General features: G+C 40.9%; 1 protein-coding gene across 1 annotated transcript; it reads left to right on the plus strand.

The window, feature by feature from the left end:
* Positions 1-720: 720 nt before the first annotated feature.
* On the plus strand, positions 721-27,051 carry ppp1r14bb (protein phosphatase 1, regulatory (inhibitor) subunit 14Bb). Its single transcript, XM_042512160.1, has 4 exons — positions 721-1,347; positions 26,536-26,619; positions 26,707-26,739; positions 26,856-27,051. The coding sequence occupies exons 1-4, from the start codon at positions 1,147-1,149 to the stop codon at positions 26,922-26,924; spliced, it is 387 nt and encodes a 128-aa protein (XP_042368094.1). The 5' UTR covers positions 721-1,146; the 3' UTR covers positions 26,925-27,051.

Genomic DNA, 27,051 nt, shown 5'->3' on the forward strand with positions numbered 1-27,051 from the left:
TCCTAGAAACACCCTAAACTCCTAGAAATGTTCTAAAATCCTAGAAACATCCTAAACTCAGTAATATCCAACAACCACAGAAACATCCTAAATGAATGTCCTTAAATCCTCAAAACGTCCTAAGATTCAAAAAACGGCATAAATATGAGAAATGTCCTAAAATCCTAGAAACATCCTCAATCCAAATGGTGTTCTAATACCCTTGAAATGTCCTAAGATTCAAGAAATATCCTAAAATCCCAGAAATGCCCTAAAATCCTAAAAATGAGAAGACATTTTCTAAAATCCTTGAAACACGTATGGGTCCCTGCACTATGACATCACACATTTTAGTTTTAGCACTTTAGTTTGTAGATTTCAGAGAGAGTTGTAGACTACATGTTTACTAATAGTTTACTAACATTTTTGGACTTTCTTAGACCATTGGAATCACATGTATGAATTTTAAAAATGGGTGCAGCCCCCCCTTAAGTTTGGTTTTTAAAGCGGGGTAAAATAAACTGTCTATAGAGCACATTCTTCCTGTGCCAAGTAACTGCGTAAAAATGAGGACAGTGGGCTCCAGGGGGGTCACGTGTGGAAGTTAAAGGAGAGAATGGGATGTGTATATGAGAAGAAAACAAGACAAGCGGAGGGGACTGGTTTTCAAAGTTGGAGTAAAATCAACATTTGCTTTTTCCTTTTTTTCTCTCAGTCGCTCTACGTCGGATTCGCTCGAGTCCAGTCAGAGAGCGCGCACGCACCTCTCGTGGGGACAGAGAGAAAGACGTGTGATTTCTCTTTGTACTGAATGAAGAGTTGAGGCCGGCTCCGCTACCGCTCACCTCTCTTTTTATATAAGCAGAGTTTGCATGCTGTAAATAGCCCAATAAGCCGGTTACACTTTACGTTTCACCGCAACCGTCGGTCCTCTTTTGTTTTGTGGAAGCGGCCGATTACTGCCAATGTCCCTTTGAGCGATTTTTTTTGGACAACAAAAGCATCAGGTCCAACGTTGTTTCTTCGGGGGAAGTCACACATTGATCAGCCGGGATTTTCTCAGTGCGGAGAAGCGAACAGCCACACACCGCTTCGCCTCCTCTCCGTCGCCCCTTTCACACTTCCACATCTCCGGGGGCGATTTTTTCTTCCTCGAACCGAGCGACCATGGCTGCTGTAACGAGCCCGGAGACGAGCCCTCAACCCCGGGTATATTTCCAGACGCCGGCCGGCACCACGGAGGAACCGGAGACACCCGTTCGGAAGCAGGGACGCGTAACCGTCAAATACGACCGTAAGGAGCTGAGGAAGAGACTGAACCTGGAGGAGTGGATTATCGACCAGCTAACGGACCTCTACGACTGTGAGGTAAAGACCCTAACAATAACCGGCCTCGAAACCGATCGAACGCATCGATCAGGCGGCTGTGCTAAGTAATAGGGGTCCACAGTACAGCCTAATAAGTCAGTTTATCAGCTGTGGGGCTTGTCTGTCTGTCCAGACTGGAAGCAAACTGTTGATAAAGAAACATTTATAGGCCCTTTGTCGCTGCTGTTGGCCTAGCCTCGCTTCTTCTATAGCCCATAGTATGCGGGCCATATGTAGGCTAAGTAGATGAGGTAATAAAGACGGTGTATTAGGAAAGAGTGTGACCATTACAAGACAATTCACGTCAGACGTTTTTAAGTAAGAAAAAGACCTTGTGGTGTAACTTCAGCCCCCCCCCCAACCAAACCCACCCACAGGTAGGCTAAATGTGGCTGATGCAGCTTTATAGCCTTATCATAAAATATACAGCCTCTTCTCTCTCTTCTGATTGGCTGAAGCTCTTTTAAAGCACACCTGTGAATTCATTTAATCAAATATTAATGGCTGACTGGAAATCATACTTATTTATCATGAAATATATGGTTGAGCTTGTGTTCGAGTGGAAAGATGAGTAAGCAGCATCATTTTTCATTAATTCAATATAAAAATCAAGAAAAACATGACTTTCTATGTGCTTGGGTTTTTGGTTTATCTATACTTAAACTCATGTTGATGCCCCCTCACTCATTGTAAAAATCAAGCTTATTTAGCTGTTAGTCTTAAGTATTGTTTACTTAACTTAGTTAAGTTATGCTTACTAAATATAATTTAAGATGGTTATGTTTACTCACTTTTTTCAAGGTGATTTTATTTTTTATATATATATTTTTTTAAGTAAGGTCAAAATGTCCAATTTTACACTGCTTCTTTCTTGTCTGCTCTACACACTTTTAAGGGACTGTTCATCATTTATGAGAGGGGAGGGGGTGGTGCAAAACAGGGGAGGCATTTCAGATACTTTTATATTTCAGATAGTTTAGGACTTGGGAGTAGGGTAAAAGTATAAGATTTTCACAGTACGACAACCGTCTCAGAAAATATTGCGGTTTCACCGTATCACAGTACTGCATAACTATGATTTTCAATCAGAATAACCCCTAAAACAATGAAAACAGAATATTTAGTTTTAGCATGTAGCTCAGTGTCACCTCAGTGGTAATTATATTAAGTATTCATGGGAGCATAGTCTAATGTGCAGACTTTGTTTTTTCTTCTTTCGTTTTGCTTAAACAAATGTTTTATCTCTATAATAAAGCCTTGAAATTGCTTTTTTTTAATGGAAGAATGCATAAAAGTCTCCTTTTTGAAAATAAGTAAATAAAGGTGAGATTCTCCATCTAGTTGCATTTTTTAAAAAATATTGTAGATAAGCAAATGTGCATGGTATAATAATTGTCAACTTTCATATCATGGTATACTTGAAAATTGGTATATCGCTGCAGCCCTATTGGGGAGGGAGTTTTTGATTTGGCTCAGGGGAGGGACATTCAACTTCAAATGGTCGTATTTTGTATTGATTTTAAATACCCTTAGAACCCCCAAATCAGCAAGTGGGTTTTAAAGGCATGTTTTCTTTAAAAATCTCCAAAATGACACTATTTATCAGCTAGAAACTGTAAAATATTGTTATTTATGTTAGAGGGAAGGCCATGCATTTTCCCCCAGTCACTCAGGAAGGTTCATAGAAAAATATTTGTATAAAATATTTGTCACACCCCAGCCACCCGTCTGAGCTGATAAATGAAGCACAGTCCCTAAGTAAAGCAAAAGGTAGATGGTGGAAGTAGGGGAGGTACTATTTTCAGGAATGGGAGGTGGAGGCAAGTGAGGTGAAACAGATGAGTCAAAGTGGGGGGGTCCAGTCATGCGTTTAGTCAGCGGAGGCCTCATAATGACCTCCCTGACTGTATGACTGAGCACAACCATCAACTAACCCTCAGCACTATCACACATTAAAGCCTTGGTCATGGTGACCTAAAGGGGAGCCGTGCAGTCCTAATGTAACCTGGCGGCAGCTGTGGTGTAGCTGCTGGCGTCAGTAGTTGGTAAGCTCATGTCGACTCTACTGAGCTGGCATTGACCCACATTCTATTCCGAGCATGAGGAATACAACGACTTAACAGGTTTGGAGAATTCCTGGTAGGGGACGAAAAGGCAAGAGCACAAGAAGCAACATCACACTATGTAGAGGATAAAAAGTTTTTTTTTTGTTGTTACGAAGCAAAACTAAAAAGAAAAAAAACTCTCTGTTCTACTTATCAACAAATGAAGAGATGGAGCTGTTGCTATAGAGATGGAGTAGTCTTTATGCAGACGAATTGGCCATTAACAACAGACTCCTCATTTACACCTGGAAGTCCAAAATCCAATTTACTGACAAAGCGCAACTAATCGTAACCGGATGTTATTCAAAGCCACTGTTAAACATGAGTAAATGCACTTCACGAGGGTGAAATCTGATACCTCTCTTATCATCTGGTGTGAAAACCAGATTGAGAACCAGCTTGCATCCTGCTCTCATTGAGACTTTAGGCAGTTACAGGGATATCCCGTGACATGCGGATCATAATAAAGTAGCAGGGATACTACAGAGACTTGCATGCCAACAGAGGCGATTAAATGGCCTAGAGAGGATTTTAAAATCAATGTGCCTTGATTGTCTGCCAACGATGGATTAATATGCTATGGATTAAAAACCATGCAGAATCAAAAAAGTGTATTTTCAGGAGAGAATCTCTGCAGTACTGTGCTGTAGTTACGACTTGTTTAATCAGCAGAAGACAATCAAAGTGGTGAGTGATAGCAGAGGATTTTCTCAGTGTAGATTCATTCATTCACCCTTGTCACATCCATCTTATTCACTAATCCACTCTGTTTTAGCCATGCATGCTTTAATGCACTGGTGCTTTAGTGATAGTCAGCTTTTTTTTTTTTTTTTTACACAAATGGGGTCAAAAAAAGACCAAAAAGCTTTACAAATAGATCGCAGTGTCGCAGTGCCAGTGAGACTTGGACTATAAGGATTTGTCAGATCAGGGGCATATCAGATTATACTCGTGCAAATAGGATGTTGATTTATGTCACATTTTTTAACACAAATCTCTCATTCTTTACACATAATGATGCCTATTTTTTGCTCTCATTCAAAGTGGTTTCCCCTCTTTTCATTGTCCCGATCTCATCTCTGGCTAGACAACAAAGAGGTTAATTTACAGTCGGTTCACTGATGGAGACACATTGGGCTCATTTAGATGGGGAAATGTGGAGCACGTGCTGCTGAACAGTGTTACTGGAGAGGCAGCTTTAGCCGGTCAGAGAGCAGAGTGGGTGCTGGGAGAGCCCTGTTCACTGACAAAAGAGATGGAGCATGTGGTGAGATTTTACTCCTTGTCTTTCACCTTCTTACATGCGTTCCTTTCTTGCTGTCTTTTTGTTCTGACTCATGCCATAATCCACATTTTAATTTTTCACCCCTCATTTTTTCCTTTGTCTCTTTATTTCTCTCCTTCCCTGGATGCATATTTCTGCTATTAATACAACCACATGGAGTTTGTTCAACAGGGAATTCATAATGAGCTATTTTCCCCCATTCATATAATCCCTTTAAACATGCTGCAAGCAGTCAGCCAGTCATTTCTGCCAGCCAGCTTGTCAGATATGCATCCAGCCACTTAGTCAGTCTATCAGTCAGAGTTGCTACGGGTAATAGTGAGGAGCCGAGCCTTAATATGGCTCCATGGCAACAAGGCTTGGTTAAATGTTTATGTTGGTTAACCATGCAGTGGAAAAAACGGCTCTGTAGAAAGCAAAGTAAAATCATCATTTCCAAAAAGCCCCTGCTTTTATTTTATTTTTCTAACTCAATATTATAATTGGAGCCACTCATTTATTATATTAGCATGGCTTTAGTGAATTCCTGTAGTTGATGTTAATGTGGCATGTTCTTTGTTGAAGAAACACTCCCCGGTTTTGAAAGGGTTCCCAAAAGAGGAGTGATTCCTAACCAGGGTGTTAGTGAAGGGACTACTCGAGTTCATTTGATAGGACTTTGGGGTACATTAGAGAAAAAAGAAGCCCATTTTACACTGTCAATTCAAGCCGGGAATATCACACAGTTATGCGTCTCTCTTTATAGAAGGTACAATCACAGAATGGGGGGAAAGAGTTGTCTCACCTTTGAATCGACAATGGAGGTAGTACCAGCGTCGCATCGTGGTCTTTGTAAAAGGAACAGCCGGAGGGACATGAGCGACCCACTGCGGGAGATTTAAAAAGCAGTTAGTAGCAGTTAGTGGCTTACTCAAAGAAAAAGAACAGCAGCCGTAACTATCCGCATATTGGGAAAGCAATGAGATTCTGGAGCTCCCGCCCTCTGAGGAGAGGATGAGATCAATCGCCATATAACAAAAAAATGTAAATCATTGTTATTGCCGTGTTATGCCATTGTTATTGTTTATAAAGGGCTACTGACGCGTATGTTATATGTTACACTGGAGGCCGACACTGTTGTGCTAAACGTTATGTCTGTCACGCCTCTTTTGCCTCCGTGATGCCAGCATGCTGTCTAAAATCAGACAGGGGTGGAATGATGCCACCGTCATTTCATTCTGGGTAAAAATGCAAAGGAAGCATCAGGAAGTGACTTCACGGGGGCCCTATAGTGCCATCTCTGTGTAAAAAGGGCTAGTGAGCGGTAAGGGCGTAGCACCAAATTGTTTTTTTTTGTGACACGATTTCCCTTTCTTAGGGAAAGATATAAGTGTAAGGTGATGCTCTGAAAGCATGAGCAGTTATTTACTCAGCTATGTTTTGGGGATGATTTCCAGTGCGTGGCAGATTAAACACTTTGGTGGCTTTAAGGGGTGAGAAGTACTTTAGAGAACTTTCAGTATTGTTTTAAACAAAGTTCAGTCTTTCTACTCATCTATTCGGCCAGTTCTAAGTTAGTTATGGTCCGTATTACTTAGAAATAAAAAGAATGTTAACAAAACCAGGCTTCCTGAGGAGCCCCCCTCCCATTGGGGCCCTAGGTAATCTGTCCCACTTTTCCCCCCATGACAACACCCCTAATGAGGGGGTTACTTGAGTTAATCTGAAAGGGCTGTGGAGGTATGAGACAAGAAAAAGAGCCTCCAAATCCCACAACTCCAGCCTATTTCACAGTTTATATTGAAAACATAAACACTGACCTGGCAGGGAGTGTTAGGATTTATGGTATTATTGCGCACACAACAAAATCAGGCACTGTCTCTTTAGGAATAGATGCCTTTTTAAATAGTGTACACTTTCTTTGTTGTTATTGAGCCGCCGTTCTATTAGTAGCTTTGTATATGATGTGCTGAGTGAGTTTGAGCTGCTTACTCTAGGGAAAAGGAGAGTGGGGGTTACACTCACCAAGTCCAAAACTCCACTTCTAGTAAAAATGATCAAATTTCACACCGGCCTTGGTAACATTTCCATGGCAACTGTGCTGTTAAATGTTTTTGTGTCAGTAAAGACTTATTCTCTCTTGTTTCCCTTTGTGTTTTCTGCTCATAGTACACTGGAGCTGGCCAGTAGCTATATAGTTAACAGTGGGGCGAGGGGGCGGTCCAATCCCCAAACTCGAGGGCCCTACGTGGCCACACAGACGAACACACACACACACACACACACACACACACACACATAAACACAGATGGGAATACGAGTGAGAACAGAGGCAGGATTGGTGAGCTGGAATGCAATAAACGGGGGAAGAGAGGGAAAAAAAACAGTTGGGTATGGCAAGAAGAGAAGGAAAAAGTAGTAGGAGGAGGCAGGGATGTCAGAAAGGGAGAGAGTGTTTTTGTAACATGTGTCCTCCGCTATTTCTTTAATGTAATAGTGCCTTAAGTCCCTGTTTTTGGCCACAACAGCACTGAAAACAACACAGTGACTTCTGACAGCTAAATAAATGAACAAAATTCTATTAATGAGGAGTAGGGGAGAGCAGCGTTGGTTTGGACATTTTTCTTTCAACCCAAAATAACCTTTCACAACTCATAGACCACTTTAACAGTAATATAAATAATTCAATTCCTGAACAAATACAGGTGTCTTGTAAGAATAAACAAGTGTATAGAGCCCAACCCAAAGGTAAAATGGCACAATTTTGTTAATTCCTAAAATTCAGCTTCCCTGGGGTAGTTGGGAAAGTGGTTTCGTAAATTACTGAGATAAGTAATTCGTCTTTCGAGTCTTCATTTTAGTGGCACCTATCAGCTCAGTGTCATTACCATAGGCTACATGCACCCTATAGTGTTATGTAGTCTTACTTTTTTTTTAAATTTTAGTTATTATTTTGAGTTTGTTTAATTTTGCAAAAAAGTTAAATAGTATAACTCAGCTCATTCAAAATATGCTTAGGGATTAAAATGTAGGCCTATATGATGTCAGTGAATGACATAGCTGCCTTCTAACTTGCTAAAAATGCACTGTCCCAACTGTTCTCCTGTCCCAACCGACCCCGTGCTCCCCTGAAGTAAAGAAAGTTTGTAAGTGGGTTATTTCTTTTAATTATGTTGCCTCATTTTCACTGTGTTGTGGTCTCAAACAAGAGACGCTTGAAGTTAAGTTGAAGAAGTCATGTTTACAAGCCAGGCAATAATGCAACATGTATTCATGATGTTGCATGTCTGTGCAAGTAATTCCTGTGGACAAATGCACCAAAACACACACATAAAGTGTGCAACATTTGCTTAAACCTTACACTTAAAGGTCGGAATACCAATCAGCATTACCCTGTTTCACTCAGTGTGCGTAAGAGGGTGACTACAAAGAGTGGTTGTTACACAGCGGGAGTGAAAGACTCCAGTGTGTCTTTGTAAACACCCCCCCTTCCCTACCAACACCAGCACACAGACACACACTCACACACAGACATAAACACACCATGTTAATAGCTTACATGTGGTTTACATGTTGAATAGTCCTTTCCTGTTTGATTAGGGGTGAGTCAGCACCTACTATAGCCTGACCCACTGACGGACCATGTGAGTGTTTTTTCAAGACACAGAATGAATAAATCAACCAAGCAAGAGAGAGAGAAGAGAGGCGGACAAGAATGTTGTGAGCGAGCGAGGCTAAGCACGTGTTTTGGGTAATGTGTGAGTAAGATCGGAAGGAAGTAGAGGATGCCAGGCGAGAGAAGGCATGGATGAAGAAAGACAGGGATGTAGAGAGAGAGAGAGAATGAGGGATGTGAGTCATAAAGGGGAATGTTTATGCATGTTGTCATAGGAAGTGTGTGACAGATAAACACAGTGTACAGAGGAAAATGGACAATATTAACATGTCACTTTCCCCCAAAAAAACATGTAGAATAAATGCACACACCTGTTGATTCACACAAAAACACACTCACATGTCTGTCTTGGTTAAGTGCACTTGTGTTAAATACGGTTAATCGTTTCTTAAATATCAGGAGACAAAATTGCAGCTGTAAATCACTTTTAAAAATGGCTGTTTCAAACAGGGGAGTCAGGTTTGAGGTTAAGGTTTGCTCAATGTCAAGATAACAGATAAAAGAATTCATTTTTGGGAATAGGTTTGTTTGCCAATTTTTCATTTTAGCTGACAGGAAGGATATCAAAATCTTCCCTTGTGGGTCATTTCCTAGAGTGTATCCTTTTACCAAGTTATTTGCTTAAAAGTATGCATCAGATCATGTTAATCACCTATCTCTCATAATAACTCTATTATGCAAACATGCATTGCTGGAAACAATAATCTAGTGGCCCGGTACATATTGTGAACATCTTTGGGTTTATGCATTACTTAAAGGTACCCTTTGTTTTTGTCACTCGTAGTGCTATGGAGCAGTGTTGAATGAAGAGCAGGTGATGTTTTGCTTGTATCTTGTGCACATGCACCAGGACACACGTGCTAGAAAATGTGGGCTTTGATATAAATTCTTGGTGACATTTCATAATTAGAGGGAGAGTAAAAATGCATGAAAGAAAAGAGACTGCTTGCTAGCAAACATGAACGTAAACACCGCAGGCTCCAATAATATCCTTCCACCACCATTATGATTATGATTATTATGAAGCAGATATATGGTGCTGTATAAATTCTGTGAGAGTATAATCTTTAAGCATAAACTTAATTCATATAGAAATTCACACAGTCCACGTACAGAAACTGTGCCTTTAAACGAGCCGTCAGGACTCAAGTGAGGTTGTGATGTCATAACTTTACTATATAAATGCAGAAAATGCCGTTACAGTGTCGTCCGAATCATTCCCGGACTGCAGTGATGGTGCAGAGATGCTGCGAGTGCAGATGTGAAAGACCCAGAAACACTGACTAATCAGAGCAGACTGGGCTTTTTCAGGAGAGGGGCTTTAAGAGACAGGTGCTAAAATTGAGCATTTCAGCATTACAGCTATATTCAGACTGACAGTGTGAGAAAAACAATGTGTTTTTTGAACATTAAAGCATGTAAACATGTTCTAGTAGAAACCCAATACACAAGTATAAACCTGAAAATCTGCATAATATAGGACCTTTAACATGTGTTAGGCCTCAAGGATACACTGTGTTTTAGTAAGTAATGGTGAATGTAATTATAACTTTGTTTACAAGAAAACTCCAAAGAGTACCTTTAAGAAGTAAGCTGACTAATGAGCAGAAGTTTCAAAAACTTCAAAACCATGCAGTTGATGGACAGCCCTAATAAATAGTGTGTATGTCTGTGTGTGTGTATGCATCCATGATCCTTTTGCTGTTTGTCTCACTCTCTTTGTTGCTTGTTACAATGCTTGGCACGTCTTGTGTCATGTGTCAACCAGTGTAGCCTGCACATACAGTTCTGATTGTCTAACACCTCTCCACCATGTAAAACCATCCAGTATCATGTGTCAGTACTAGCTAAGCCTGATGAGCTTGTCATTCCATCCTCTGTCACACGCCTTGGGCTGTCAACCAAGAGCAAAAGGCTTTAAACAAAACCATTTTACCTTAATGATCACAAGTCAAGCGGGGCACATTTGGAGTTGGATTGCAAAACTCGGCTGCTTGCAGCGAGTCTAAAAGCAGGCGGTAACTTGTTTAATGTCTTGAGACAGTTTACAGACACTACAGCCAGTTGTTCATTCACCTCTTCCTGCTAAACAGTTGTGTGTATTATGTGTGCCCATTTAATGGGCATCCAGTAAATACTCAAGCTTTTAAGATCTTCACTTCCATAAACATAATGACTGTAATATACTAAAGTACCCCTTTGCTTCCCTGCTCATTATTTTGATTAAGATACAATGTATAACAGCAGTCCTCCTGGTTCAAAGTGCTAGTCAGTGTCCTTTTTTAATTAGCGCATTATAAAACTGTGCATATGCTTTTGATGTGTGTTCTGAAAAAGCTTCAGCACCCTTGAGGAGGCTTTTTAAAGTCAGCATGGGTGTAATAGTGATATAGTTTAATACACAGGTCAGTGTTGGTATTGTATTTCACTCCAGGGTGTTGTTCCTAATTGTGCTTGAATGAGAGATGAATATGAGGTTTTGGGGATGCATTTTTTTATTGTCGTGTTGAAATGTTGAAATGTTGAAACATGCTGAAACTATATGAAAACAAGAAAGCCGTTGTCCCAATATTTAACAGTTGCGAACAGAGTTGGCGTCAGCTGGCATGAATCTTTGTTATGGAGTTGTTCTCATCATCAAGTCTCTTTGTAAGAAACGCCAACTGCCTGCAGGTTGAGTGAGGTAACACAGATCCACTCAGGAGTGTATTTTAGTCCCAGGAGGTGCATTAGAGCAGACGCCAGTTGAGCTGTTTGTTAACTGCAGAAAAGCACAGGCTTTATTCGATGTCTCTGATTGCTGTGTGTGTGTATAATGTGTTTATTGTTCTTTTTGTAGGCCAATAACAGACAGTACAGGAGCTGTGCACAATGTCTTCCCTGTTAATACTGTATATTTCGAGAAGTTGATGGATGATTTTTAACTGGTGATGACATTTTATTATTGCAGCTTCCAGCATGTAGTAATAGACGTGCAGTCAGATGGGTTTACAGACTGTGCTCAGAGCTGTGGCACTGTGTTAGCAGACACTGATGGAGAGTTTGCCAGGTTAGTGCACCGGTGCCATGTTGGCTTCATACATCCTCCATGATGTCACCACTGTGTAACACCTAACTTAAGCTTTCATGGTACTGCAATGTAGAAAAGGTCATGTGGCAGGATTCTTATGTGATTGTGAAAAGTGCTCTGGTTAAAATGTCTTTGGGAAGAAATGGATGGATGAACGATGTGTGGACAGATGGACAGACAGCTGGTAGGCAGATAGACAGATAAACTGGTAATAGAGATGATAGACAAGAGATGAATTAGGTGGAGGATTAATGTGACTCGTCATTTATGTCATGTATTATAATACAAGAAATTCTAATTAGGTAGTATGAAACTGTTCAAATTCAATACAGTTTATTTTTTTACATACTGTATGTGTGTTGCAAGTGTGAACTTAAAGTGATAAAGTGTAAAAGTTTAAGTGAAAGTGTACTCACAGTAGATGTCAGTTGACATGCACCCAGTTTTGGAAATTGGAGTCCAACATGGGAGCTAAGCAGTATACTGCTGTGGAGGGGTCAGCAACAAAAAATAAATTTAGCAACAAAAAAAAGTCGCAATTTGTCAGTTTAAGTGTACACAATATTTAGAGTATTTTCACTGCTTTACCGTAATGTCAGACAGTGTTTTCCAAAGGGAAAATGAAGCCGTTACATTGCTCTCAAAGCCAGAGAAAAACAGTTATTTAACATTGCTAAAAACAGGAGCTGCTGGTCTACCACTATCTCAAAGAGTTATTCTGTTAGTGTTATTGTGTGACTTTGGCGTTTAAAAGCATTAGCTCAGATTCACCAGAGTCACACAATAGCAAACAAACTCACTGATGGAAGCAGCAGTGGATCAGCAGCTCCCGTATTCAGCGATCTCAAATTACTGGTTTTGTCTGTGGAGTGGAGTGTCTTTGTCGAAAGCAAAGATGGGGAATTAAAGCTGTTAGTGTTAAGTTGTTGTTAATCTCAATACAGCGTACACTTCAACTGATAGAGTTCTCTCAGGTGGCTAAAATACATTTTGTTGGTGACCCTCCACAGCAGCACATTGCTTAGCTTCCATGTCAGACTCCAGCCATCTTCTCCAAAATGGGCCAAGTGACATCTACTGTATGTAATATACTCACTATGGATATGTACTTCATACAACCCCATTACAAAAATCCAAACTAAACTTTTAACTGTGTGACTAAAAGCAAACTCTGCAGTTTGCTTTTAGTCACTGAGCAGGAAGGAACTATTGACCATATATGGGCCTCTGACTTACAAGTTACTGGTTCATCAGGAAGGAAGCTGGTCTTTCTATCTCTCACTCACATGTACTCTCATGATGTTGGAATTAGGAGCTTTCAATTAACAAATTGACACAAGTGTTTAATCATTCACTACTTGTTTCTGTTCTATCTTGTTAAATTGGGCAAAAAACATGTTTGCTAAAACTTCCTTTCCAGCTATTGCTCAAACCTACAGGGGTGGGGTTTAGGTTGAAAAAGATTTTTGGTAGATTATCACTTTAATCAACTCACAGTTGGGTTTCTCAGAAGAGTGAATGATTTGCCAAATCAGCTATTGAAACGGACGAATGATCATGTTGGGACAGGCAGTTTCTTATTAGTTCCACTGTTTTTGTTTCCATGAGATAATCTGGAATATCCTTTAAGCGTTCACTTATTAAAGTACCCAGAGTGCTGCCAGTGATCAAGAAGTCAGAGGTTGTGTTGATGATTGATCTGTATGAAAGAATTATAACGTTCTCTAATCCCTTTTGAAATCCGCAAGGATTACATCTCAATAATGGCAGAGTGAATTAAAGGGCTCCACAAATAAATATGGAAATGTCTGTAGCAAAGTGGATGAAAATTTATGGAAAAAATATTTCAATGGGACCTGAATGACAGTGCAGGATTGCCAAACTCCACTCCTGCCTCAAACTGCCAGAATAAAGGAATAAGTTGTTCAATGAACGACATGCCAAATGAACAAATACATGTTGAGCCCTTTGGTTGTGCTAGTGCTACTCGCCAGGAATGACATAATGATAATCTGTTGTAATCCTTGTTTGTTTGTATGCATTCTTAATTTAATCTGCACGTAATCTCATTTTTCAGTCCAATTGTAGTAATGACTCCTCTGGCTTGTACAGGAGGTGTGTGTATGCTTGCGTACTCTCTTTCTGTATCTATTTGTTCCCGAGTTATTTTATTTTTACTTGTTTGCTCTCATGATAATTAGCAATTGATGGAAGAACAGGAAAAATCTATTTGTTAGAGCACCCCAGGCCACTTTTCCCCAATGCTGTCAAGATGCACGCACACATCGATATCAGTCTGTGTGTGAATTTGTGTGGTGCATCATGATCTCCTCAGATCTTCTGTGCTGCAGTAATGATAGACTCGAGAGAAGATGGAGAGTGGAGGTGGAGGGTGAAAATGGGCACTTGAGATGCTTCCTGGATCAAATATTTCAGATGGGGCATTTTGTAATAAGAGTGGGCTGAAGAGAGAGATGAATATTCTTTGTGTGTGAGAGAGAAATGGACAGATAAAAGCTGCATTTTTTATGCAAATCATTAAAAGCTTTATGGAAATTGAAAGCCAAGGTTAAAAGTTAGCTGCTAGAGGTCATCTGTACATCTCCTGCCCCCCCACAAAATTCAAAATAAGACACGACCTCAAAGAGTCACAAAGTTACCTCTACAAGACTAAACATTACCTTAAAGAGACCTTCACAACTACAAACAGATGGAAAACAACCAAAAGAGACACTAAATCACAAAAAGATGCATAATGACTACAAAGAGATGCAACATCCCCACACTTTGTGTGTCTTGCTCCTATGTAGGAAAGGGGGTGAGGCTCTTTGCATATCCGTGCCTAGGGGCCCACTGTAATCCGCCCATGTCCCTTAGATCACCTGTCGATCACATCAGTGGTACAGAGATGTCTACACTTGAGTTTTTACTTTTAACTAAGTTTGAGTTTAAGTAGTTTTTGCCTGTCTAGCTATGGTAGCCACCTGTCTTTCAACCAATTCTAAGCATGGTGATGTGGCCCCAGTGTGAGGATTAAGAGTGGAAAATGGAAGAAACTTTAATGAATGAGCTTAAATCCCTGCTGTTATACCATATTAAACAATAGCCAATGGGCAATGATTGACTATCAACATTTTGCATGTTTTTGCTTTAACCTCTCCATCACAGCTGGATGAACAGCTAGAAACAGAGTGAAACTGAGCTGCAGTGGTGACAATCTGTTACCCTTGTGTAGTAGTTAGTAAGCGTGATCCAGCGGCAAAGATCCAGCTCTGGCAGCACCTCACGGTTGCCAGTACAAGCCTTCCCGAGGCTGGTTGTGACCCTGAGGGACCAACCAGAGTGTTTTTCCCCCCTCTGGAGAGGCTGCAGCATAGACATGTCCAGTCAACACACAGAAATCACTGAACCGTTCAGTCAGGCCAAACAAGCTGATGTGAGAATCATTCAACCGTGCTGCCAGCAGCTATGACTTTGGGCAGCTTTTGGGGTGGCCAAGGTTGGGTGACAGTCTACATTTTAACTCTGCAAACGGATTTTTCGCAATATTTGTATCTGTGTGTGTGTGTTTTTTGGTACAACTAGGCCAATCTATCAGAAGCTCTAGGTTCAGCTATCCCTTGACTCTATATTATGTATGTCTTTGGACTCTATATATGTATGCTATTGTCACCTAATTACAGTGTCAGAACTGCCAGAACTACTGTGCTTTTGCCTAATTATAGTGATGAATATTTCCTGGCATCGTATGAAGATACGTTCTGTGTACTTGGAGCCTGTTTGGTTTGGCTTTCTCCTGCAGTAAGTCTGAAGCAACCCACACACACAAACTCACACACTGGGACACAATGGCATGCCCACATCAACACCACCACCACCAGACTCTGGAGGCTCTGGTGCCTTTTACTTTACATGACAGAGCTGTTTTATCAGTAGTGAGATAGCAGGAAGGCTGACAGGGCTGCAGAGTCGAACATAAAAAAGCTGTGGTAGGATGTGCGCAAAAGGGGGTGTATGTTGTTTTGAGAGGGGGTGGTAAATAGAACAAAAACATAAAGGAGCTACTTCCACAGAGTTGCATTTAGAAACTCTGATAATCTTAGACATTTAGACCCTTACTGCACTGCAAGGTGTGGCAATGTAAAGAAAATATGACTGATAAAACAAGTGATATTTTCTGAGCAGACTACAAAGAGGTTAGTCCAACTGAACTGTTTTGCCTGCGGCTCTTTCCTTCTGTTTTTCATGATTCAAAACAGGACATCATATTCTTCCTGGGAGGAAGTACATCGAGCTGATTAGACGCGCAATAGAGATGAAGATCGGTCACACACACACACACACACACACACACACACACACACACAAACAAAAGATGCACAATAACATAAACACACACACACAATTTTGCATGCACACCCCAGACTGGATTACGTACATTATATTGATTATGGATCGTGGTTTATGGTTGTGAGGCCACATATTCATTACAGTAGCCAATCACCACTTAGATTAATTGCATGCACACACACACACTTACTGTCAACTCTGCCCTCTTAAAGTGATTCTGTAAACTCTGACACACACACACACACACACACACACACACACACACACACACACACACACACTCAGCCAGCCTCTTCCCACAGATATCGCTCTTAACTCCCCTCCCCCCGCTATCTCCCAAGGTCACGTGCCCAGACAGGAAGTAGCAGGGTGCTCTGGTGGTTTAACCCCTTCTTTGCAGAGCAGAAACTTATATATGTTATTTTCTTGGGGTTCGTGAAGTGGTTCTGGGAGGAAGGAAAAGAAGTGTAAGAGGGAAACCAACAATGTCTGTTATTGAAAGAGCTGCAGATCTCTGATAAGCAATCGTGTGAGGGAGATAAGAAGATGGAAAGCAGCAGGCGATGACTGACACAATGCATCACTAATCCTTATACCCTTGTTGACCCCTCTGTGACTGCCTCACTCTTATATTCTCGTTCTCTCATAAGTGCCAGCAGTGAGGTGATCCAAACACTATGAGTTGCCCTTTAACAGGCGATCCAAGAGTGATTTATAGGAGAGCAGCGCAGAGTGGTAATGCCACCCGACAGGAAGGGCATCAAAGGAGACATTAAGATAAAGAGACAGATGGGGGAGCATGACAGGAAGCAGGTTCAAACCCAGTATTTTTCCACTACTTCTATCATCCTCTGATTGTGCCTGTGATCTTGTAATATGGTCAACTGTCATCTGATTAACAGTCACAAGGGTTTCATAAATTACCACCTCGAGATGGCTTGCAGGCAACTTTTCAGCTTTCAACTTCAAAAACTGGATGCATCTGTGCATAAAATGTGTATATTGACTGTGGCTGGAGGCATAATGTTTTTGGCTTGTCCGTGCTTTCATCTGTACGTCTGTACATCCGTTCCATTCTCTTGACTACGATATCTCAAAAACACTCTGAGGGAATTCTTCAAATTTGACACAAACGTCCACTTGGTAGGAAATGGCAAAGTCACTTTGACCTTTTCATTAATGCAATATTGCAAGAAGACACTGAGGGATTTGTTTTTCAAATTCAAATTTGGCACAAACATTCACTTGAACTCAAGGATGAACTGATTTGAATTTGGTCTTCAAGGGTCAAAGTCCCCCTGACCTTGCCTCCATCTCATTCTTTTGAACACAGTATCAAAAGAACACCTTGAGGGAGTTTCTTCAAATTTAGCACGAACATCCAGTTTACGTAAAGGATAAATTGAGAAGAATTTGATGGTCAAAGGTCCATCTTATTGTCAGTAACACAATTTTCTAAGAAGGCCTTAGGGAATTACATCAAATTTGGCACAAACTTTTACTTACAGTCAAGAATTAAAAGAATTCTAGTTTGTTATTATGACAAGAAAATGGATGTTCATGTTCATTGCCTGCACATATTTGAGCATCATGTGCTAGCATACCCTTAATTTCTCAACAAGCCGTAATGGGGGACTTTTCCAATACAACATTTTTTAGGAATAATATTTTGAGTTCTGGATGTTTGCTCAACTCTAACATTATTGCAAATCCTTTCTGGCTCAATCAATCTGTGTTTATTTAAGAAGCAGGCCTGTGCATGCATACGATGATGTGAATTCAAAGGTGTGCTTATCGGCTCATCTGTGAGTCTCAGGGCTATAAACTCCTTCTCTGCACCCTTAGTCAAATATGATTATGTGAATCTTTGCAGAAGCATGTCTCATCCTTGAGCCACCACTATCTTAAACTTGAGCAATGCAGGAATATATGTTTTCATGAGGGTCAAACACCTACTTGGCATATTAGTGTCTGATTATTTAGAAATTATTGTCAGCTGTTACTATGTCTCCTCTTTTGTTCATCTCATACCTGGAGATTGTCAGACCTTGGCAGCATCTATATATTTTATCAAAATGTTCTGTTCTTTGAACTGTTTTTTTTTTTGTTTTTTTTTTTACTGGCCTTCAGCCACGCTTCTGTTTTCCCACCTCTGTTCTCGCCTCTTCTCTTATTTCTCCCACCCTCGCCTTTGTCTGTTCTTGAGCTCACCTCAGCAGGTGACTCTCTGTCCGTGATGCACCGATAATCCTTTTTTCCAAATTCACAACTAATTACAATAGCCGAGCGTTATCGACATAGCACTGAATGATATATAGCTCAGGCCTTTTGATTTGGACCATTACACAAGGATAATTAAGGCACAATCCAGCTTATTAAAGATGTTTAACATCCTTTTTGGGGCAGAAAATGTAAATAGATGCTTTAGTTACAGATATTTTACTCTTAGTTCTTAAGTAATTGATCCAAACTTATACCAACACCCATATTGCTCAGGTGTTAGTGATGTGAAGCTGTAAAACTGTTGTGTGGACACGATGTTCTGTCATCTGTGAGAACCGAAACACACTCTAACAGCCGAACAATCTCAGCTATGCCTGTGCTCACATTTCCTGCCGTGTGTGTGTGTGTGTGTGTGTGTGTATGTGTGTGTGTGCAACTTGTGTCAGCGTTCACACATTTTGAACCTGTGTCACTGTGCCAAGTCCACCAGCATGGGGTAATAGTTTTAATGGAACAAACACATACACACAAACACACTCACTTGCTCACTCACTCACCCACTCACTCACCCGCTCACTCACCCGCTCACTCAGCCACTCTAAAGTACAAACACATATAAAAACTCAGCAGAAACACACTCCTGCATAGTCTGACCTCATTACAGTAAAACCCATCTCAGTCTCACGCCCAACAAATCAAGGCTTGGTTAGTGGCCCTCTGTGTCAGATACCGGTACACTGAGGCACCCCTTAGTGATGGTATGAGACGCACTGGCATTTTTTTTGCAGCTTCAAGCAACTGCCAGAGTATAAAGCTGGGTTTGCGAGGTTTATTTATTTGTGGCGGCCTGCCACAATATTAGCATATGCTGCCACATATTTCTATTTTTGGAGCTGGACCGTTCATTAGGAGCACTATTGTGGGCGTAGTCGGCTACATGGTATCACGGTATACTAGTGTGCCAGGGTATTCGTGGTTTTCAATACTGTCATAAATATAGGCACTCCTCTTTATATTAACTCATTGTAGTGCACAGCATTCACCATCAGAGAAAGTCGAGGTTTACAGTTGTATGTTCTATTATGTATTTACTAGTCTGACAGCTGAAAGTAAATAGCGGGAGGGGGTTAGCGCACCATACTTATACCATCTATACCCCTGTTGAAATTTCAGCAAGGTATGAAGGTATAAAATATTACATAGCACCAAAACCTACACTGTTGTAATCTACACTAAAGGCTGTTTGCTTATTCAGAGCACCACACTCTTGGAGCACAGAGCATACTCTGGGCACAGACGGAGCAGAGGAACACCAGCTATTAAAGTTTAAACTCTGAAATAATCAGACTCCAGACTTTCACCTGGGATACTGCTGTACACATGTCCTAGATGAAACCAAAAGTTAACTGAGCTATTTAAATAATGACATAGAATGCTAGTTTGTGTAACATGATGGTTTTTTTTCCCAAACACAACCATGTACTTTTGATACCTAAACATAAGGATGTGAACCTAAAAAACCCTTTTTTTTAACCTAGGCGAATAAAGGTGTCTAGTTTATTCAGTCAAAACAAGCAGACATACGGAAATTGGAGTGAGTTGTGACATTGTTCAGCGACACGCGGCCTACTTTTCCTTCTCCTTCCTTGTCCTCCTTCCTCCATCCTGACTGTTCCAGCCATCACTTCCCTCTGTCTCCAACTTCCTTTTTCCCCCTCTTCATCCCCGCACCGTACCTAGCCAAAACATTGCCTTTGTCTTTGTCACAAAACGGGCAAGCGGCCATCCTGAGGTCCGACTATTTTTATCCTTGTTTGTTACTGTGGCAGTAGGAAAGCAAAAGTGGCTATTTATCACCCATCATCTAGCTTTTGTTAGCCCCTCTGTAATCCTTTACAATTAAATCACGTTCTTCTGCATCTCATCTCTCTCTAGTGCTCGTTTCTCACACATACTTACACACACAGTTTACACAGATCCTATCACAGGAATCAGCTATGTAGTGTGTTATCACTGGAAGACATGCTGTGCAATCCTTGTAGGTGGCCTCTGTGACCTACTTACATGCCACATTTGAAAGGCATTGGCTTATATCCACCTTATCACACCTAGTATGAAACTGTATTGTCTGTTCATTAGCTATGTGTATATGTGCTGAGAGTTACGTCTCTCAATCTGTTTTTATCTGGTGGCTGTTTCTCTGATTTTATTCTTTTTTTTCTTTTTATATCTGCATACTTCATCTTTCATTGCATGTAGCCTGTAACTGCATTATGTGTGTCTCACAATTACCGCAGTGTGAGAAGTTTTAATCTGATCAGAAGTCAGTTAGAGTACTGTGAAATCAAGCCAGTCTTAAATAAAAGCTGTTGATGCATGATGAAGTTTCTAACTTTGTTTCTGACCAAATTTCCCCAGAGGAACCCTGACTTTACTTCATTGCTCTCATCACTTCCCCTTTCAGAGATATTTACAGTAGCCATGATAGCCTTTTTGTTGCAATGCGAGTGCGCTGACCTACTTGCATGTGTGTAGCTTATGTTTTTCCTGTGAGGGCGCTGTATCTGGTGTTTGATCTGTCCAAGCCTGCAGCCGCTGTACACAGCCCCCTGTGAGAGGAGTAGTACTATGACCTGCGTGTACACACAAATACGCTCTCATACTGTCACATCTGATTCCGCTCTGTTCTGCACGCAGCCTCCAGACAGACAGCGCGTCTGTCTGTTGCTCTCTCGCTGTCGCAGCCTCTTTGTGGTGGCATGTGAATCATATTCACAAGCTTGTCAGGAAGAATAGCCTATAATTAAGTTTAAAGACCACAGTTAAATAGATCTATATTAGGGTAGGGCAATGTGAAGAATATCTTTTATTGGCAACTGGCTGAGTCCATCGCTGGTTAATCTTTTGGCGGGGCGATTTTTGTCATTTTATTTTGCTGATTTATTGGTCTGCCTCCAAAGAACAAGTGAGAGCCGCTGGCAGTAACGGCAGTGAGACAGCGAAGAAAAACAATATGTATAGCCAATATTTTTTTTACATCTAACTCAGTGAATTAAAGGTACAGTATGCAGTATTTAGAAGGATCTATTGGCAGAAACTGAATTTATTGTTTATAACTATGTTTTCATTTGTGAGTTCTGCAAAACCACCTTCAGATGTGGTCAGTGATGCAGTGTGACTACATTGAACACAAGTGTAAATGCAATTGTGTTTTCAGTCCACGGACACCACCATGTAGGTGCCGATGTGGGAATACATAACCACGCACGATTGTTCCAAACCAGTGAGGTGAGGAGCCATTAGCCGATTAGCAAGCTAAGCTATTAAGGAAGCAGCAGGGAAACTTATGGATATTCAAGAGACTTGTAAGTGAAGTCAAGACCCAGATCAAATGTCTGCTTTCAGATTGGTCTAACAAAAATATACAAGCAGCATTTGGCAAATCATATTGCAACAGAAACATTTATGAAGCAATAACCAAGCAAGTGGAGGGGAATAGCTACAATTGTTAGCTTGTTTGAGATGGACAGAGTGATTGGATCTCAATCATATCTCAGTTTGGACCCTGCATAAACATATTTATACCAGGTGTAAATGTTATCAGTTTTCATCATATCTAAATACAGCCTGGAGACCTTGCATTTCAGAGCAAGGTGTAAAGAGATCTATATGGCAGTTTATGGAATCAGTTTGTTTCTCAGATGAATCTGGTGGTTCAGCCTGACTTATGTTTTGTGATGTGCATTTCAACTTTAACTAAAAATGATGCTGAAAATATTTTTTTGCTTGCAGTTTGGGTGCATCGTAAACCATACGGGCGACAAACTAAAAGGGAGAAAAAAAGATTTTTTCTGAAACCTGATCTGACTCTATAGATTTATCCTGCTCCAGAGTTGTGTAGCCATGCAGCATAGGTTATGATGGTGATGAACCTCAGTTGAGAGTGAGCCATCAGAAAACCAGAGTTCAGCTCAAAGATAAATTAACCCACCAATCTCCCTTCATGATACAGGCCCTACATCACCCCACAGCTGAACACTATAGTAAATTGTGAAGCATTATCGCCAAAACACTAAATGAGGAAATTAATATAATAATACATGCTATGACTGTTTTTTCATCTGATACTGTTTCAGAAACTTAAAGACAACATGCCATGAAACACTGACAGCTGCTGGTAGAGTAACACCTTACTCTATGTTTGTTTCCTCCCCAGCTGTATCTATTACTTGCACATGTATCACCATAAATTGCACAGTGATGTCGTTAATATATCAAACATCCAAACTGCTGATGTCTTGTGGTTTTACTGAAAAGATTCCTAGGTCAGGGTAAATCAGATTTTCCTCTTTGAACAGCTCCACACTGCAGTGCTTTGTTTACAACCCTGTAGTGTGTGCCAATTTCTTGTAGGCACTTTTTAGTCCAGATCACATCTGTAGCCAACAGTAAAAACCCCCTCCAGACTCCAGACTAGTTCAGTAAGTCAGTCTGGAAGATTGTTTTGGAAATGCTCCCTCGTGATTCCCTGCTTTCTTTGTGTCTCCTCTCTGAAGCTCGTCTTCCGGCCTTTTTCAAAATCCCTCCCTCCCTCTCTCTCTCTCTCTCTCCTCTCTCCCTCTTGGTTTGCTCTACTCAGCTGCTCCCTCTTCTCGATGTGCTCCTTAACCTCTTACCTTCCTTCCTCTTGGCGCTCCCTTCCCCCCTAGCAGTTTTAACAGTCTGTCTCTCAAATCATTTTCAAGTAAGCTGTATTAAATGGAAGCCAATCTGTATCGCTTTTCAGGAACGGCAATTAGTGCAGATTTACCTCATGAGTATGCCATAGTGATGTAAAGTAGAAATAAATTCTGTTAATACATGAAACGAATAGCCTAAGAGTTAAAACAATATATTAGAATTTCTCTTTTATCTTCCCCACATGACAGCAGAAGTTACAGTCAAGAATTCAGTTTCCTTTGTCTTCACGCCCTTCTCACATAGTCTGCCATAGCTTTCTTTACTGCATTTGGTAGCACATGGAGCCCACATGTTGTGCAGATCAGTCTTTGTGTCAGACTTCACAGCTTGTATGTGTGTGAGTGTTAATGACAGCGTCAGTATGTCTGCAGTTTAAGCATGTACGTACCTTTGTGTCTGTCTGTCGGAGCTTTAATTTTGAAATTCTATAAGAATACAGGATTATGTGCCTCTGTGTGTGTGTGTGTGTGTGTGTGTGTGTGTGTGTGTGTGTGTGTCTGTGTGTGTTTGTGTGTGTGTGAGAGAGAGAGAGAGAGAGAGAGAGAGAGAGAGAGAGAGATTTACAGTGGACTCTGCGAGTAGCCTACTTTGTGTGTCAGTATTTTTGCAAATTTTTGTCTGCGCTGCTAACTGTGTGTCTATGTGTCCGTGTGAGTGTGTGTGAGTGTGTGTGTGTGTGTGTGTGTTTAAGTCTGCTGACAGTAAGTCTGTCTGTCACCTCCAGTCTCTATCTCACATACACAGGCTGTCCTGCTCAGAATTAAATCCTCATACCCCACCCTTTTTACACACACACACACACGTGTGCGCGAACACACACACACACACACACACACACACACACACACACACACACTTTCCATCCAGCTCAGACTTATTAATGCTCATTTTATAATTCTTTAATCCATGTGTGTGAGTGAGGTGTGTGTAACAGAGAGGATGTGTGTGATGTTGAGGACCTGCCTCTTGGAAAGAAAAAAAAAAGTACCATTCGGTTAATGTGTCACACAAATGTGCACACACAGCATGCTGTGCCTGTCTGTCTGTGAGTGTACATGGCTGTGTGTGTGTGTGTGTGTGTGTGTGTGAGTTTGTGATGGAGTAGGGGCCAGTTGGGCAGGTGCAGAGACAGCTGGTGTGGGCAACTCTCACCGAGGGGGAGGACGAAAGCGGGGAAAAGATTCCTGGAGAATGACATGAATATAGGGTAGCAATTGAGCTGCAAAAGAGGGGGAAACGAGTGTTTGTATGAGTGTGTGTGTGTGTGTGTGTGTGAGTGTGTGTGCTGTTGCCAGTGGTGAACGGCTTTGATAGCACACACTGAGCTAGTGTGTTTGAGTGAGACAGATGGACAAAAAGAAAGGGAGAGACTATTAAGCCACTTAATACAGAGCAACAGATTAATCAGAAAAAAGGAACTGATTGGCCTAAGGGAGAAGGTGTGGCGAGAGAGGGAGGGAAAGAGACAAAGAAGAACTCGCGGTGAACTCACGTTTCACTTTTTCTTATTTAATAAGCCAAATATCTCTAAGCCTAGAGGCAAGGGTGCTCTTAACCTTCATATAAGAGGTCAGCTTATCAGTATCAGGCGATAATTGCTTTGCTGAAATTAAAAGTGCACTACTTTGCATTTTCGTTTACTGCAGCTATTTCCGTTAAAAATGTGAAATGCAAGCAAATTTTGAATGGAGTTATTCTCTATCTTTCTGTGCAATACTAAACCCCTGTGATGATTCAAAGGAGCAGATTTCCCCCTTTTGAGATTTACAGCAGCGCGTTTTCACTTTAGGCAACAGCGTGACAGTCAGCAGATTAGCAAGCTTTCAATAATATACTTGCTGTAGACATCGTGCAGTAGTTCGACATTTTGGAAAATGCGCTTATTTGATGTCTTGCCCAGAGTTAGAGGAGAAGATCAATACCACCCTCATATCTGTCTGCTAAATATAAAGCTTCAACCAGCAGCTGGTTAGCTTATTTTAGCATAAAGACTGGAAACAAGTGGAAAGAGCTGGCCTGTAACTGTACAATGTGATTTAAATGTTATATCTCCTTTGTTTTAATTAGTATAAAAAAAGAGAGTGTAAAAGCGACTAATACAACTTGTTATTTTGACACTTTTGACAGAGCAAGGCAAGCTGTTTTCTCCTGCTTCCAATTTATAGCTATGCTAAGCTAAGCTGGATATATCGACTGGTATCAGTCTTTTCATATGTCTTTTCTGATTTACACCAAAAAAGTGACTTAGTGTTTCCCAAAATGCCAAACCATTCTGTTAGATTCTGAAATTTGACTTCAATTTAATATATTCAAGGTTTCAAGCTTCTCAGATGTCAATATTTTTTTGGTTTTCTTTGTCTGTTTCCACTTAGTGTTTGGACTTGTCAGACAAAACAAGACTTTTGACACCGTAGGGCCTTATGTACTTGATCACACTGACACCCCACTACTTCTTTATGTTCTGTAGGATTTTAAACATCGGAGTGAAGCTGTGATCTGTATTGTTAACACTGGTGTGTTACGAAAAAGGAAAGAACTTAAGTTGGTTTTCCTTATACAGAGCAAGAATCGTCTCAAACTGTGTGCACACAGGCAAAACCAATTTTGTATTTCAGTAGACATATTATTTTTTTCTGTTCTGCATCCTTTAAGTGTTATTTGAAATAATCAGCCCATATCTTCTTTGTCTCTCCTCTCTTTTCTCTACCTTTTACAACATGTGGAGTAATAGAAGGACATCGCCCTCTAGTGTTCAAAAATGGACATTCATCAGTCACTGTACCACATCACACAGAGACAGAAATGACTGCAGTGGTCTATTCGCAGACAACCACATAACATAAACACAAAGACTAAGAATAGAAAGAATGATGCGGATTTCTATCCATCATTTCTACCCATACTACCATATTATTTAGTATGCCAGAAAAAGATTCAGTATGGCCCAATACAGAATGCCAAATATGCCAGGATGACTTGTTTATATTGTATTTTGAGGTATGACAACCAGCATGCTACTTACCCACAATCCTCTGCGGAGTGGAAGATCCATCACATAGACTGAGCCGTGGACAGATGACAGCACATTGACAGCTAACAGAAGCTGTGAAAATAATCATAAAGAAAACTATTAACAACAAAGACTTGACTATGACAGAGAGATGTATATGTCATATTAGTATTGTGAACAAAATACTGCATGTTGAAATCGACAATTTATGCAATTAAAATGACATACATTCACTGGTGAGGTGGAGGATATATGCAGGTATATGAGGCATTGTTCTGGTGGTTTACAGGACACCCAAGAGGACACCCAAGGGAGAGTATATCCACTTCTGATCTAACTAGTGGTACCTTCACCTCATCGACTACCACTACACTACTGCAAACACTGCAAAGTAAAAACAGCAGAGCTATACCAGTTGATCTTTATCTCTGGCGAGCTCAGCAAATGGTGTTTTGTATCTCCAAGATAACGTTAAAATTTGTTGCGTTCCAATTTGCATACTTATGCCAGAGACTGAGATGGATATATAATCAAGAGGGATGAAGTTCACGGCTCAACATTGTAACAAACTGCTATGTCTAATTAGTATGCACACTCCATGCAACAGTACTACTAAAAGGGCAACTGCCATACACACTGAAAGTAAAAAGTACTCCATTTGGAACCTACGCACATGTTAATGAAATAAGAAGTACACTTTGAGCTGTGTGTCTTCATGTGCTCTCCTCTCTTCTTCTATTGCTGTTATAGGAGGAGGCCATTCCTGAGCTTGAGATTGATGTGGATGAGCTGCTGGATATGCCTAGTGATGTTGAACGGGGAGCCAGGGTCAAGGTGGGACCCTAATTTACGCTTGTGTCAAAGCATGAAAGGATGCTAGAGGCAAGATATGCATTCAGACTGTCTTTTACTGTCTTGCAGGACTTACTGGTTGACTGTTTTAAACCTACTGAGGTAAGATTTTTATCTTCCTTCCACTTGTCCATCTCCCTACCCTTTAATTATGTACTGTATTTATGCACTTTTCTAAATCTCCCTCATGTGTTTTTGTCCCTCCTGTCTACCCGTAGGACTTCATCTCAGAGCTGCTGGACAAGATCCGAGGGATGCAGAAGCTGTCCACGCCTCAGAAGAAATGATGGCGTCCCTCCTACTCCATCCCTCCACCCCCACATCCTCCCTTTCACCTCAGCCCTCACCTGTCGTCTTCCTACTGTGCTTTCCATCTTTTTATTTTGACGTCTTCCATTGCTGATCTCCATGAAA

This window comes from Plectropomus leopardus, chromosome 23 (assembly GCF_008729295.1).
Source record: "Plectropomus leopardus isolate mb chromosome 23, YSFRI_Pleo_2.0, whole genome shotgun sequence".
NCBI classification, from domain to species: Eukaryota; Metazoa; Chordata; class Actinopteri; order Perciformes; family Serranidae; genus Plectropomus; species Plectropomus leopardus.

Bases quoted from the DNA above. Each gene is read 5' to 3' on its own strand.
- ppp1r14bb (XM_042512160.1), top strand. From the start codon at position 1,147: ATGGCTGCTGTAACGAGCCCGGAGACGAGCCCTCAACCCCGGGTATAT. The intron at 1,348-26,535 runs GTAAAGACCCTA...TTGCTGTTATAG, and splicing joins CGGACCTCTACGACTGTGAG to GAGGAGGCCATTCCTGAGCT. The intron at 26,620-26,706 runs GTGGGACCCTAA...ACTGTCTTGCAG, and splicing joins AACGGGGAGCCAGGGTCAAG to GACTTACTGGTTGACTGTTT.